Raw genomic sequence first — 15000 nt, 5'->3', positions numbered from 1 at the left:
TCTCTTTCTCTCCTCCACCCTCTCTTTTTCTCTCTTTTTCCCTCTTTCACTCACACTCCTCTCTCTCTTTCTCTTTCTCCCCACTCTACCACTCCCTTCACCCCAGTCCTTGTCAGCCCTGGTGGACACACTCGTTCCCTCGTCTCCTAGCATTGTGTGTGTCCTATCCCCCTCTCCAACTCGTTCCCTCGTTCCCTCGTCTCCTATCTCCCTCTCCGTCTCCTTCCTCTGTCACCCTCTCCCTCATTCCCTGTGATCCCTCTCTCCCTCATGTGCTAATGCATGGAGCCATAAGATCAAAGCTGCCATCATGTATGCGCGCCAAGACTGGTTCATCTGCACGCGTGACTCCATGGATGAGGCACCGCAGGGGTAGGCACGTCAGAGGATCTCCCGAGTGATTCAGAGGATGCGGCGAAGGAATTGTCGCGTTCGCTCGTCGTCAAAAAAAAAAAGGAAAATCTCTGCCGTTTTGTTGAAGTTGCGATCCTGGCAAAAGCTACTGTTATATCCCTAGAGAGAGTTGCGTTTGGAGAGAGTTGCCTTTGGAGGGTTTTTTTTGGTGTTACTGCCAGATTGGAATACAGAGTTACACAAAAACACTTGTGTGATTGTAGCTCTGATATTTCTTTTTGTCATAGTGCAAAAAAGTTCAGTCTGTCAATCATCTCTCCCTCAAATATGCCAAGTGAAGTAGGCTGTCGAGTGCTCAGGGAGTGGATTAGAATGGCGAAGGCTTTTAAAGAGTTCTTTTCTCCGTCGTGTCCGTGTCTGTCTGGCTGCGCTCGTAGGCAGTGTGTGAATCGACAGGACCAGACTCCGAAATTGTGCAGGGTTCTGTCTGTCCAAGAAGTCTGGAGAGAGAGGCCACTGGCCCTTCCATTCACGTCCAGTCTATAAGGAAGCCTTTTCACGGACAGGGCTGATGGACGTTTGAAAAGACTGCTTTAAAAAGAAGGGTTCACTCAGGGGCAGCCATACTTTAGACCTGCAGTCTCCCAAAGAGTGCATTTTTCTGAGAATGCGTTTGTGTGTGTGTGTGTGTGTGTGTGTGTCTCTCTCTGTGTGTGTGCATGTGTGTGTCTGTGTGTGTGTGTGTGTGCGTGTGCGTGTGGTGAAGCAGCCTTTGTGTGTATGGAGGCGTGTGTGTTTTAAGTGTGAGTGTTTTTTTATATGTCTGGATTTAAGTGTTGGCATATTTCTATATACGCTCTCAGAGCGCACTCTCTCAGAGAACATTTTTGTTATTTTAGTTAAGATACTATTATCCAAAGCAAATATACAGATTTTCATCAGTAGTGTTAGTGTGCTTCCTGAGTAAAATTAATGTGTTCCTCTAATTGCCACACATTGAGCTTCAGATATATTCTAAGTGAACTGATTGCACTGCCACAAGGAGATAACGCGATGTGTGTGTGTGTGTGTGTGTGTGTGTGTGTCTGTGTCTGTGTCTGTGTGTGTGTGTGTGAGTGTGTGTGTGTGTGTGTGTGTGTGTGTGTGTGTGTGTGTTTGTGTGTGTGTGTGTGCATGTCTGTGTCTGTGTGTGTGTGTGTGTGTGTGTGTCTCTGTGTATGTGTGTGTGTGTGTGTGTGTGTGTGTGTGTGTGTGTGTGTGTGTGTGTGTGTGTGTGTGTGTCCTCCTGGGCTTCTCCATGAAAAATGATCACCCTTTAACTCCTTAAAGCCTTAAAGACTCCAGCCAGCAGCTCTCTCTGGTTCTGGGTGATAATGGCGTGATGTATGGGCGCCATCACGCAACCTCTGTTCTCTACGTCCATAGAACCCAATGGCAATGACGCACGCCACGGCGTTAAAAACGTTAAGCTGCGAAGAAAAAAAGGGGGGCCTTGTTCCGCGTTCCATATTTAGAACCCGCGTTCGCCGCCCGACATCCTTTCTCACAATGATTTATTAACACACACCTCACACAGCCTCACACACTTCTCGCCTTTTGATACGTGTGTATGTGTATCTCTGTGTGTGTGTGTGTGTGTGTGTGTGTGTGTGTGTGTGGGGCTGAGTTCCGAGAAGCGTTTTGCCCGTAGATAAGACGCTCAAGTGCAGAATTCTTGTCTCTGGAGAGATAAGGGTGAAGTAAGAACATGAATCTGCCGACGTATTGTGAGACACGCGCACTGCCGTCTTTTTTACTCTCGCTGAGCCGGAGAACACTTCCTGTCGGCGTCGAGATTCACAGGGAACGCCTTTACAGTAAGGCTGCCGCCGATAAATGTAGGCCGACGTGACAAAATCCTATTTAAGGGCTTGCAGTGAATTTAGATGGCTTATAGGACGTAATGTGGTGTGTGTGTACGACGTGTGTATATGTGAGTGTGTGTGTGGGAATGTGTGTGAGAGTGGGAGAGACACATACTGACGAGTGAGAATTGAAAAAGGAGAACTCTGATAACCACCGTCTGTTAGTGTGGTTGTGTGTGTGTGTGTGTGTGTGTGTTTGAGACGAGACAGAGATTGACTCATGAGAGCTGCTGTAGGAAATCGTTGAAAACCACTTGTGTCTGAGTGTGTGTGCGTGTGTCTGAGTGTCTCAGTGTGTGTGTGTGTGTGTGTCATGTTGTGATAGACACACACAGACTCCCTTATAAGAACTGCAGCAGCAGAACTTTGAGCTGATGGAGTTGTGCTGTTGTTGCCAGAGTGGCACTTTTGCTGCAGTAGTGTCCAGACTCAGCACTCAGGTGGGCATGATCCGCCGGGCCTCGTTACCGACTGGCCTTAATTAGCAGTCTGAGGCAGATGCTGATCAGTCCATTCTGCACGGAGGCCCGAGAGGCCCTCAGAGATCACACTGGCCTTGGTGTGTGTGTGTGTGTGTGTGTGTGTGTGTGTGTGTGTGTGTGTGTGTGTGTGTGTGTGTGTGTGTGTGTGTGTGTGTGTGTGTGTGTGTGTGTGTGTGTGTGTGTGTGTGTGTGTGTGTGTGTGTGTGTGTGTGTGTGTGTGTGTGTGTGTGTGTGCGCGCGCAGCACACAATTGTGTCTAACCAAGTGTCATCTTTCATCCTGTGTGACTTATGGTCCTTCGTCTTTGTTTTCCAGATTCATTTGATTTCAGTGTTCTATTTCTGTTATACATATACAGTATGTGTGTGTGTGTGTTTGTTTCTGTGCGTGTCTGTATTCTTATTGACATTTAAAGAGGAAACCTTGTATTCCCAGAAGCATTCTCCCACAGAAATATGTGTGTGTATGTGTGTGTGTGTGTGTGTGTGTGTGTGTGTGTGTGTGCTTGCTCGTGCTTGTTTGGACCCCTTTGTTTTTCTCCCCAAACCTACAGTATTGCACTCTCCTCCACTGGCTCAGAGTGGGATTGGATTTATCTCGCTTTTTCACACTCTCACACTCTCACTTTCTTTCTCTCTCTCTCTCTCACACACACACATACGCACACAAACACTCCCTCTTCCTCTCTCTCTCAGTCTCTCACTCTCTCTTTCACACACACACACACACACACACACACACACACACACACACACACACACACACACACACACACACACACACACACACACACACACACACACACACACACACACATTCTCCCCCCACCTCTCTCTCTCTCTCTCTGCCCTGGTCTGCCCCCTTCTAGAGAGAGGGTAGTGCAGGACAGAGGAGAGACACTCAGCAGAGAGAGAGAGGAAACAATAGCCCCGTCCAGAGACAAAGGGACCAACAAAGACACGCATTCAGATGGACTAAACACGGCATCCCTGACCCCTCTGATGAACACACCAAAAAGATGGAGGAGTGAATGAATGAACACACTGCTTTGGTGTGTTAAGTAAAGTACACATTATAACATTATGCAACATTATAATCCTATCTTCTCCATTCACCTCCAAGTCAAGTCAAGTCAAGTGTTTATTTTTTGCCATTTACAGTCAGTAGAAAAACACACTGAAATGTACATTAATGTCACACTTAAATGAAATGTACACTAGCGTTATGTAGCAGATGCTTGTATCCATAGGGCTCCATAGGAGAGGTGTGGAGGTATGGACCTTGTTGGAATATTGAGACATTTACATGTGCTCACTTGTCAGATGGTTTCATCCACTGGATGGAAAATGATAGTGGTGTAGTATTTCATCCATGAGGTGTGTGTGTGTGGGCGTGTGTGTGTGTGCGTGTGTGTGCGTGTGTGTGTGCGTCTCTGTGTGTGTGTGTGTGTGTGTGTGTGTGTGTGTGTGTGTGTGTGTGTGTGTGTGTGTGTGTGTGTGTGTGTGTGTGTGTGTGTGTGTGTGTGTGTGTGTGTGTGTGTGTGTGTGTGTGTGTGTGTGTGTGTGTGTGTGTGTGTGTGTGTGTGTGTGTGTGTGTTGGGGGGGGTTGATAATGGGATGGCACTGCATGAACCGTGTCCGCTATTCTGGCTGTACATGAGGGGGTGAAGGTGTTGAGTTACCCCAGCCCAGCCCCTGCTGTGTCTCACAGATCAGGGCAATCGACCGTGCCCAGATACCGGACTGGTGAGAGCTCGCTTCCTGAGCCCGCCCGATAATGTGTGTGTGTGTGTGTGTGTGTGCGTGTGTGTGTGTGTGTGTGTGTGTGTGTGTGTGTGTGAGCAAGAGCATGTGTGTGAGCGTAAGAGCATGCATACTCCCCTCTCTCCCCCTTCCTGCTGCCTTTGTCTTCTTTCCTCTACCCTCTACACTCTCTTTCTTTCTCTCTCTCTCTCTCTCTCTCTCTCTCTTCCTCTCTTCTCTGTGTCTGTCTCTTCTCTCTGTTCTATTCTGTTCTCTGTTCTGTTCTGTTCTGTAGCGAGGAGCACAGGTGATCCATAATTCATGTTGTCATTATTTTCGCACGCCCACTCATGCCGTGTGTGAGAGCGCTGAAGAGCTCCGCTGGGGGGGGGGGGGGGGGGGGGGGGCAAGGGGAGGCAGGGGGGGCACTGAGGAGGGCGCTTAGGAGCATGGAGGGGCGCTGAGGGAGCGCTAAGGAACAGGGCAGGGCAGGGCAGGGCAGGGCAGGTCGGGGGGTGGGGTGGGGTGGGGTGAGTGGGGTTTCAGGATGGAGGCATGGATGAGGGGGGGGTGAGCGTTCATGGCTGAGTGGTCTTGCTGGAGCTCCCCTGCTCCCTGTGAAAGCGCTCGCATTCCAGAACAGATCCGATTGTTGCGTGGCGTTCCGGAATCCACGTTTGATAATGGATCAGACAAAAACCTGCGCGCCCTATTGACATCCCCCCCACTGTGTGTGTGTGTGTGTGTCTCTGTCACTCTCTCTCTGTGTGTGTGTGTGTGTCTCTCTCTCTCACTCTCTCTGTGTGTGTGTGTGTGTGTGTGAAAACAAGATGGAATGAAATGAGACAGGGAGAGAGAGAGAGAGAGAGAGAGGGATGGAGAGAGGAAGAGGGTGGAGGGAAAGAGAACATTTTCCTTTATACAAATTTCAATTCAAAGTAGCTCCATGGGCACGCCTGCACACACACACACACACACACACACACACACACACAGGGGACTGGGTAAGCTGGAATGACAGCTAAATAGTAGTTCTGATAAAAGCAGAACAGCGCTGACCTCAATGAGATGATACAATTTCAAACTCAGTGTGAAGCACTACAGAGCAGTAATCGTGTCCTTGGTGTGGGTACGCTCACAGTTGGTTTGTCATCAACGGTTTTGACGTTCCCACTTAATAGTCTCGTGTTTCTTGTGTATATCGTTTTTTCTCCTTTCTACTCCCCCTCTCTTTTTTTCTCTCTCTCACTCCTTCTTTCATTTCTCCTTCTCTCTCTGTCCTCTCTTGTGTTCCATGTGTCCTTAACTCTAGGTTGTTGAGTGTGTGTGTGTGTGTGTGTGCGTGTGTGTGTTTGCGCGTGTGTGTGTGTGCGACTGTGTGTGTGTGTGGAGTCATGAGACCGGTGCAGTGTGGCTCAGGCTGGGCCCGTCACATGCTGCCTAATTTAAATAGACCGGCATAATTCCCCCTTTTCAGACGCGTCCGACGAGGGAGGGAGAGAGAGAGAGCACCCAACAACCTGGGGTTGCCATAGCAATGCCAGGAGGAGACAGGAGGACAGGGAGGGATGCGCGTGTGTGTGTGTGTGTGTGTGTGTGTGTGTGTGTGTGTGTGTGTGTGTGTGTGTGTGTGTGTGTGTGTGTGTGTGTGTGTGTGTGTGTGTGTGTGTGTGTGTGTGTGTGTGTGTGTGTGTGTGTGTGTGTGTGTGTGTGTGTGTGTGTGTGTGTTGGGTGTGTATGTGTGTGTGTGTGTGAGTGTGTGTGGGTGCTGAGGGTGATTAGTTCTCTCCCTGGCTGTGTGCCTTTCCCCCCTTTTTCAACTAGCGCAGGAGCATCCCATTTTTTCCATCAGCACACACACACAGACACACACACACACACACACACACACACACACACACACACACACACACACACAGACAGCTAGACCACACCACAGAAATGATTTTCCTCAGTTATTACCACTCACGCCCAATCCCCTTCCCCCTACCTTTTACTGCAACACCTCCCATTGGTATTGAATTAACACCCCTCCTCCACCCAGTCAAACAGCCCCATTAACACACACACACACACACACACACACACACACCGATTTGCACACACATTATAGCCACTGTAATAGGTAGACGTCCATATATCTCTCCTGCAGGGAGGTTCCTCAAGCGTCTGATTTATTTCCCTGCGTGTGTGTGTGTGTGTGTGTGTGTGTGTGTGTGTGTGTGTGTGTGTGTGTGAGATGTCTACATGATGGCCAGCAGCGTGACTATAGGCGACTCCAACCACCCATCAGCAGCCTTGCTGTCTGCACTGCGTACGTTCGGTTTCCCCCACTGGGTTTAGCTCTCCATCATTTTGTATGTATTTGGGTTAAGTTCCCATATTGTCATTTAGCAGTCCCTTTTATCCAATTACATTGCTGGCAGATACCGCACTCATAAATAGTAAACATTCTGGCTCACATTTTTTGGATACTAGTCGTGACCACCTTCAGTGATGTGGGATGAGAGGACGATGGAGTGTTTCAACACCACCGTGCGTGAACAAAAAAAAAAAAAGAAAAAAAAAAAAAAAAAATCAAATGTCAATCGGAAAAATAAATGTCAGACAAAGCAATTGAAATCTCCATCTTGAAAGAGCTGTCTGGCCCCTCGGTGGGTGAGACGTGGCGGCCATTAATCGGGCCAGTGGGCACCGCCACCACCCCCCTCGCCCGCGCCCACTCTCGCCCACCGTGTCCCCCCTGCAGCAGATGGTGAGTCTGTGGGACGAGCGGGGTTGCCAAGAGGAGATGAGGGGTTACATGGGCACCAGTGGGCACGGAGTGCCAACAGCAAGGGCTTAACGCTGGGCACCAATGGCCTGGTTCAGCTCCAGTTCTCAGCAAGGTTTCTTTTATTTATTTATACTAGACTAGATCATCCATTAATACAGTATACTGTACTATACACCCACGTATTGTATACTGTACACAGTGCACATAGTATACTGTATTCTGGATGAATATAATGTATATAAAGCAAGGCTTGGTTGGCCAAAGAAGTAGGCTAAGCAAGAGTCATGATTATTGAAAAAGTATGCAGATATCCTTTGGCTGGCTTACTTTTTTGGTAACCCAAGCAGCTTATCCATATATGCTTTATTTTTATTTTTTTTCCCCCAAGTAAGCATTTTTCCTCCTTCGAGTGGAGCTTTGCATGATACCCCATGACATCTCCCATAGCGTAGCTCCGTTGAGTGTAAAGCCTTCGCTACTGGGCGTGTGGAGAGACTCTTGCTGGGTTAGCTGAGTTAGCATCCCGCCGCACAGATAGTCATTCAGATGCGTCGCTTCAGGTGTGCCCCCAGAGAGAGCTCAGTGTTTTCACAGAGTCGGAGAGTTAATGCGCTGACAAAGCTGGTTGCTGTGGCTACGAGTGAAGGGAACACTCGAGAATTGAGAATCTATGAGAATTTCTTGAGACTTCACTGGCTACTGAGAGAGTTTTTAAACAATGCTTCATTGATTGGAATTGTTCTGGAATAGTTGATGTTATCAGTAAACAAGGCAACTCAAAACAGAACTCTTAAACCCTATCCACCCTAAAACTCCCTAACTAGCACACCATACTTTTTCAAAGCTGAAACATCATTCATTGCTTTATTAAATTGCATGTTCCACCATAGGTATAGCCCATTCATAACAGCAATTAAAGACACCAGCACTGCCAGCATCTTCTATATAATATTATCCACCACTCTTGGGCCTTTGGGCTTTTCAAATCCCACATATGAGTCTGTTGAGGGAGTAAGAGGGAACAGGATGAGGCCTGTTGAGTGGGTGGCCACAGTCCTGTTGTCTTGTCCTCTTCTTCTTCGGACTGCATGGAGAGATGGCATCAGATAACCACACCGGAACAGGCAAATGAGGAGAATGCATTACTCTTCCTGATGCAAAACTGCGTACGAACCTGTTTGTGTGTGTGTCATGTCATGTGTGTCGTGTGTGCCGTGTGTGTGTGTGCGTGTGTGTTTAAGAGGAGAGGAAAGTAGAGTGGTTTTCTTGGCCGTTTCATCAAATGGCATGGCCGTTTTTAGACTGCCGCTTCCTACAGTGAGCAGTAAGTAGGCTGAGCTATTGTTCCCATTCACGCCTGGGCTATTTTAAGGGGTGGAATTCAGTCACTTGTTTTTGGGTGGAGAAAGCAATCTGTTATATGAGAGATCTGAGCAGATTGCATTTAATGCACTGATGCTGGAGAGTCACATGTCCATGAATCAGTGTGCCTGGTTTAAAGGCCTACTGTGCGTTCCGTTAACAGAGGGTTGTTTTATTTGGCTAGAGGTATGTTAGCTTGTACCATGTTTTTAACGTCACAAAAAGTACAGAAAACCTGCACCTGTACAGAAAAGCGCTCTATGGCACGAATATCCTTGTAATGGTGACTTGGAGAACACTGCACTGAGAATCACCTTGTAATGGAGCAATTGATCCCAAAAACAAAACCTATAATTGATAAGCCTTGTAATGTTGACTTTGTCGTTGTAACTCTTCAGAGAACAGCACATATTTCCAAAAACAAAACCTACCATTGACAAAACAATTGACCTCTTTTCCCTCTCTCTCGTCCGTTCCATCCTCCACCTTCTCTCCTCCCTCCCGCTCTCTCTCTCTCTCTCTCTCTCTCTCTCTCTCCGTCTCCAGACGCTGATCTTCCTGGCGTGCGTGGCGGCGGCCGGCCTGGGCATCAACCTGCTGGGGCTGGCCATCTACCTCAGCTGCCTGTGCTGCTGCCGCAAGGAGGAGGAGGAGGACGAGAGCAAGAAGCCCAACTCCTGCTGCGTCACCTGGTCCGCCGTGGCCGCAGGACTCATTTGCTGGTGAGACGGGGAGCCCATGCTGCGGCCGCTCTGTTTATTGCAGAAACAATAATGGCCGGGTTTCCCAAAATTGTTAAGAAGCTCTTAAGTGCTAAGAACTTCTTAGGAGCGTTGTAAGAATGTTCTAAGAACGCTCCTAAGAAGTTCCTAGGACTTAAGAGCTTCTTAACGATTTTGGGAAACCCGGCCAATGTCATTTTTTTTTTTTTTAAGTGTATTTGTTTTTGGGGGGGGGGGTGGGGGTTTGCCTTTATTCATACAGGATAGTAGAGAGAGCACTCAGACTCGTACATGGCACGAGCGCTGTAGCCTGTTACGCCACAGCGCCCCCTAACGTCACATTTTATGGTTAAGGTTATGGTTATGGTTATGGTTATGAATATAGTATTTAGCAAAACAACACAACTTGTTTTTTTTTTTTTTTACACTTATCTGTGTCCAGATAGGGACAACACGTTCATGTTAGTTGTTTGTGTGACATAGTATACATTTTTTGATCCCATGAGGAAAATTCGGTCTCTGCATTTATCCCAATTCGTGAATTAGTCAACACACACAGCACACAGTGAATACACAGAGAAGTGAACACACACTAACCCAGAGCAGTGAGGGTAAGTTGCCTTGCTTAAGGGCACATCAGCTGTCTAACCCTCCGGTTACAAGCTCGAAGCCATAACCACACCACACCTAAAACATCTCTGTGTCCAGATAGGGACAACACGTTCATTTTAGTTGTTAGGGCTTTTTTTGCTTTTATTGTAATAGGACACTGGACAGGAAGGGAGTGGGAGGGAGATGGGGTGGAATTGGGAAATGACCCGGATCGGACTCAAATCTGGGCACCCACTTGGACCCAAATGTGGTATGGGTTGTGACAAAGCAATCCCCATAACATGTTACATTTATGAAGCTCCTTTTCCAGTGACGATGGGGGGCCTCACTACAACTACCACCATGTGTAGCATTCCCACCTGGGTGCAGCACAGCTGTGCATCTTTCTTTTCCGCCTTTGCCTTTAGAAGACGGTTTAACCCGAAGCGACTTACACGTGTCTGCATCCTCACACCAGACGTTGACAAGATTTGGCAAAGATTCTCGAAAGATTGCAGTCCTTTGAGTAAAGTTTGAATGGGGAGGCATTCGTTAAAAGCCTCCAAATCTCTCAAGAATCTTTCCCAAATCTTTTTAAAGTCTTCTGGTGTAAGGATGCCATTGCAGACACAAAAATACCCAGACAGGGCTTAGGGCTGTCCCACTGTTAAATCATCATGTGCGCAAGGGCTGTCTTGCAGACATTTGGAGCCCTTATTATACACATTTTCCAAAAGTCTGCATTTGTGCAGACTTTGCAGAGGGAATTACTCACAGTCCGTAGTGTCATGATGTGAATCAGAGAATTATTAAGGGAAGCCCGTAGGCGTAAAAGAACACTAAATAACCGTCATAAAACAGAGATTGTCACAACACGTTCTCATATTCCAATTCCGTCCACTTCAAACCCTCAGAGTATCTCACACTCAATCATGTAACAGGGTTTCATCCACTAAGTCTGTGGGGGTTCAGGGCTTAGACCATATGAGGAAACATCGTGGTATTGGGCTATAGAGCTTAGTCAATGGGTGCCTCTCATTTGGTGTTTTATACACCCCCCCTTCCTTCCTCGATCCTCCTCCTCACTGATCTAGATAGAGAATGATGGGGCGGCAACAATGGGATAGTCTATCCAGTGTTAGTTATAGATCAGTGGGAACGCCCCACGAGGATCGAGGAGAGTGTTTGAGAGCCACTCACTGTCTCGCTTGAGTAGAAACCCAGTAATGTTGTAGGGATGTGCTGTGAGATTTAATGGCAGGCTGGTGGGGAGATGGAATGGAGGTTAACAGGACAGGTTAGAGGACAGCGAGCCCAAGAGTTCGACCTCATTTCCTCCGTGTGCCACATAGCACACCGACCTGCTTCCTTCTTCCTCCTTCCTCCTTGCTTCTCGCTGGTCCTTTTTTTTTCTAGTTTGTGAAGGCTTTTTGGTGACCTGTTTCTTCAGTGATCTACAAAAAAAGCACAGTTGTACAGTATGAGGGTAGCCACCAGTCATTCCCTTATCCACCTGCCGTGCTCTCAGGCAAGTAGATCAATAGACACACACACACACACACACACACACACACACATTTAAGGGTACTGCTAGGATTGTATGTCTAACCAATAGGAGGGCCGCTTGGACCAAATATTCCAGGGACGATTTTTTTTGTCCCAGTCCAGCCCTATATGAGGGTATGCAATAGTCACCCTCTATCCTACACTACCCTATGGAGGGTATGCACCCTCTATCCTACACTACCCTATGGACGGTATGCACCCTCTATCCTACACTACCCTATTTTTCTAGCTATTTATTAGAGCATTTGTTTTTTATTCCCATTTTGCCACGACAGAAACCTAACTTGTCTTTCAGACGGATCATCCCTCACATTAGACTCAGATTCGTAGTGGAAAGACAGCCTCGTAAAATACCACACATTTATTTTCTACTATCGCCTTGCTAGGCAGAATGCCTTCGGGTGGCACGAGGACAGTCTAGCCCAGTCCAGTGCAGTGCAGTGAATGACAAACATCACAAGTATGTCTCCCCTAGTAGTAGAGCTTGCAGTCTGTAGTCTGGCTGTCTGGCTGACTGACTCATTGTTGATCTTGTCGCCACAGTCTGAGAGAGAAGAGCCCCGGCCTGAATGCGAGGCCATAGCATTGCCAGGGGTCTGACCGCTTAGTTCAGCAAATCCCAAGATATGCAGACATACCAGAGAATCCCCCTCAACAACTACCCCCACCCTCCCTAACAACTACCCCCACGACCCTGCCGGCCGTGTCACTGGCCATGAGGGACAGTCCCAGTCACTGTTTCCCACAGTGTTAGCGTAGCATCCTCTGACTTGGCCTCATTTCATCAGCGTGTGTTAAGCTATTAGCTTTGCCCATCCGGGCTGTCTGTGAGCTTAGCATTCAAGCATTCATGGTTGCTGTTAGCCTGATAAACCAGCCTAAATGGATTGGATGTTTAATTTAGTCTGGCCTCGATGAATGGATACAACGGAACATTGTTGATGAGCACAACCCGTTGTCTTTCAAACCGTGTCTGTGCCTATAGGCCAACGCTCCCTCAAAACCCCGCCCCAGAGCCCTCTGCCTCGCCCGCGTTGATTCAAAACACATCTCTGCGTTGTGATTGGTTTAGTTGCCATCTGCCAGATTCAGGGCAGTGTTTTCAAAATGTACAGTGGTCCGAGGCCAGACCCAAATGCAGGCAAAACATTTTCAATGGATATTATCTCATAAATTGGCTGATATGAATCTATACCGAAGGTTTGCTTAGCTGAGTAATTATCATTGGGTGCTGTTGTCATTGTTGAGCTCATAGCATCACCTATGTGCGGCCTCATTTGCTGAGCCTGTTTCAAATTAGCTTTGTTTTGCACAAGGTCACAGAACTTGGCTTTGTGAAGTCTAAACACTGGACAAACTATGTCTGTTTTAAGGTATTATCAAGTCTGTTTAGAGGATGACTTGATGTGTTGAGGTAATTTAATCCTTTCAAATTCTGCTCGACATAATTGAAAGTCCGCTGAAGTATTCCCTCAGGACATTGCATCAGAGTACACTGAAGAGTCACGATAGCCATTTGATTATGTTGCCTGGAAAAAAACAAAAACTCTTTGATGTTGATTAATGTTTTGAACATTCGATTTTTATCGTTATGCTAATGATAATGCTGATGCTATGCTAAGCTAAGCTAATAGTGCTGGTAGTAGTCTTTGTGCTGATGCTGCTTGCGGGGGATTTTCTGCAAATCAGAAAACAAATCAAAAACCATATGTGTAACCCAAGGACACCCAAACGTATTGGCCTGGAGCTCAGAGAGCACAGCTTGGCCGTTACATCATCTCAGTTCTCCTCACAGAGTCACAAAGGGAGGAGAGCAGCACACACACACATGGGGAGGGAAATTACATTTTTACTGTTGGGGTGGTTGTGTGTCTGTGTCCCTAAAGCTCTTTGTGTGTGTGTGTGTGTGTGTGTGTGTCGTTGTCGATGTCGATGTGTGTGTCGGATTGTGTGTCGATGTGTGTATCTATGTGAGAGACTGAATGAGTGAGTGAGAAAGAAACAGAAACAGAGAGGAGAGGCTGTGTGTGTGTGTGTGTGTGTGTGTGTGTGTGTGTGTGTGTGTGTGTGTCGTTGTCGATGTGTGTGTCGGATTGTGTGTCGATGTGTGTATCCATGTGAGAGAGTGAATGAGTGAGTGAGAAAGAAACAGAGAGGAGAGGCTGTGTGTGTGTGTGTGTGTGTGTGTGTGTGTGTGTGTGTATGTGTGTGTGTGTGTGTGTCGTTGTCGATGTGTGTGTTGGATTGTGTGTTGATGTGTGTATCCATGTGATTGAGTGAATGAGAGTGAGTGAGAAAGAAACAGAGAGGAGAGACAGTGTGTGTGTGTGTGTGTGTGTGTGTGTGTGTCGGATTGTGTGTCGATGTGTGTATCCATGTGAGTGAGTGAATGAGTGAGTGAGAAAGAAACAGAGAGGAGAGGCTGTGTGTGTGTGTGTGTGTGTGTATGGCCCTGTGCCCGTAAGGATCTATTTTTTTCCCCCGCTCTCTCTCGTCCCGTGATGGCTGCCCATGTGGTAGAAGTGTGCTGTATATATTAAATTATCCTAGTTGCTGGTGTTCCCGCTCCTCTCCGCAGAGACAAGGCATATTGTAGGGTTAAGTGCAGTGGTGCGCTCCCTGGTTAGCGCTCGGAATGCTGTTATGGCCATAATGCACTGTGTTTCTCTCCATTTCTGTCTCTGGCTGTGTCTCTCACAGACTCTCAAAGAATTTAAATGTTAAAGAGACCCTATGCAACTTTTTCATAGTCATAAAATCGCTTAGAAATCGTTGTTTTGCTTGACTGACCAGTTTTATCGAAAACAGTCACATTTCCTCCCGCCCCTGGTGTCCCTATCCGCTATTACAACCTTGCAACTTTCTGATAAACGATCGTTTGCTGTTTACATCTGGAAGTCAGAGACGCGAAAGGAACAAGAAGAACCACGCTTGCAATTTATATATTTATATATAGCCTATATATGTATAAATATACACGCTAAAGCTGTCGGGGAAGCTCTGCAGAGAAATATGCAAGCATAAAACGAGCGAAAACGAAAAACGAAACCGAAACCAGAGATGAAATCGCCAATCCTGCATTGTTCCTCTTTAAGTCCTGTGGATTCTGCGCCCCCGTGTTGTATTTCCAGCCGTCATCACTCTGTCTGAAATGAGAAAACTGCAGCTCTTCTTCTCCTCCTTTGGTTGAGAGAACGCTAAGAGGCCTCAGCACATGTCATTCCATTAGAATTATAGGGCTTTAACTGCTTTCTGAGTAGTTCTGAGATATTCAGCTTCAACGTTTTAGAGTTCCATAGAGTTGTATTGATAAGTGGAACACAACTCTTTAGGTATAATGTGCGAAAATGCGTACAGTTTCAAGAAACACCTCACCTCACCTCACTAACTTGTCACAGAATAGGAATATGTCAATGACTTAATTTTGACCAAAATGTCAGATAGAACCTCTAGAACAATTCTAAGGGGAAGAATTGTGCCGACATGCACTGAGACTTTCTA

General features: G+C 47.1%; 1 protein-coding gene across 1 annotated transcript in view; it reads left to right on the top strand.

Annotated features, from left to right (window-relative positions):
• Window positions 1-15000, top strand: part of ttyh2 (tweety family member 2) — a 95802-nt gene that overhangs the window by 12118 nt on the left and 68684 nt on the right. Inside the window, exon 2 of the mRNA XM_062525974.1 lies at window positions 9167-9342. Coding sequence (XP_062381958.1) covers window positions 9167-9342 — 176 coding nt within the window. The remainder of the gene's footprint in view (window positions 1-9166; window positions 9343-15000) is intronic.

Source organism: Sardina pilchardus, chromosome 22 (genome assembly GCF_963854185.1).
Source record: "Sardina pilchardus chromosome 22, fSarPil1.1, whole genome shotgun sequence".
NCBI lineage: Eukaryota > Metazoa > Chordata > Actinopteri > Clupeiformes > Clupeidae > Sardina > Sardina pilchardus.
This window is presented reverse-complemented; position numbering and strand designations above follow the sequence as displayed.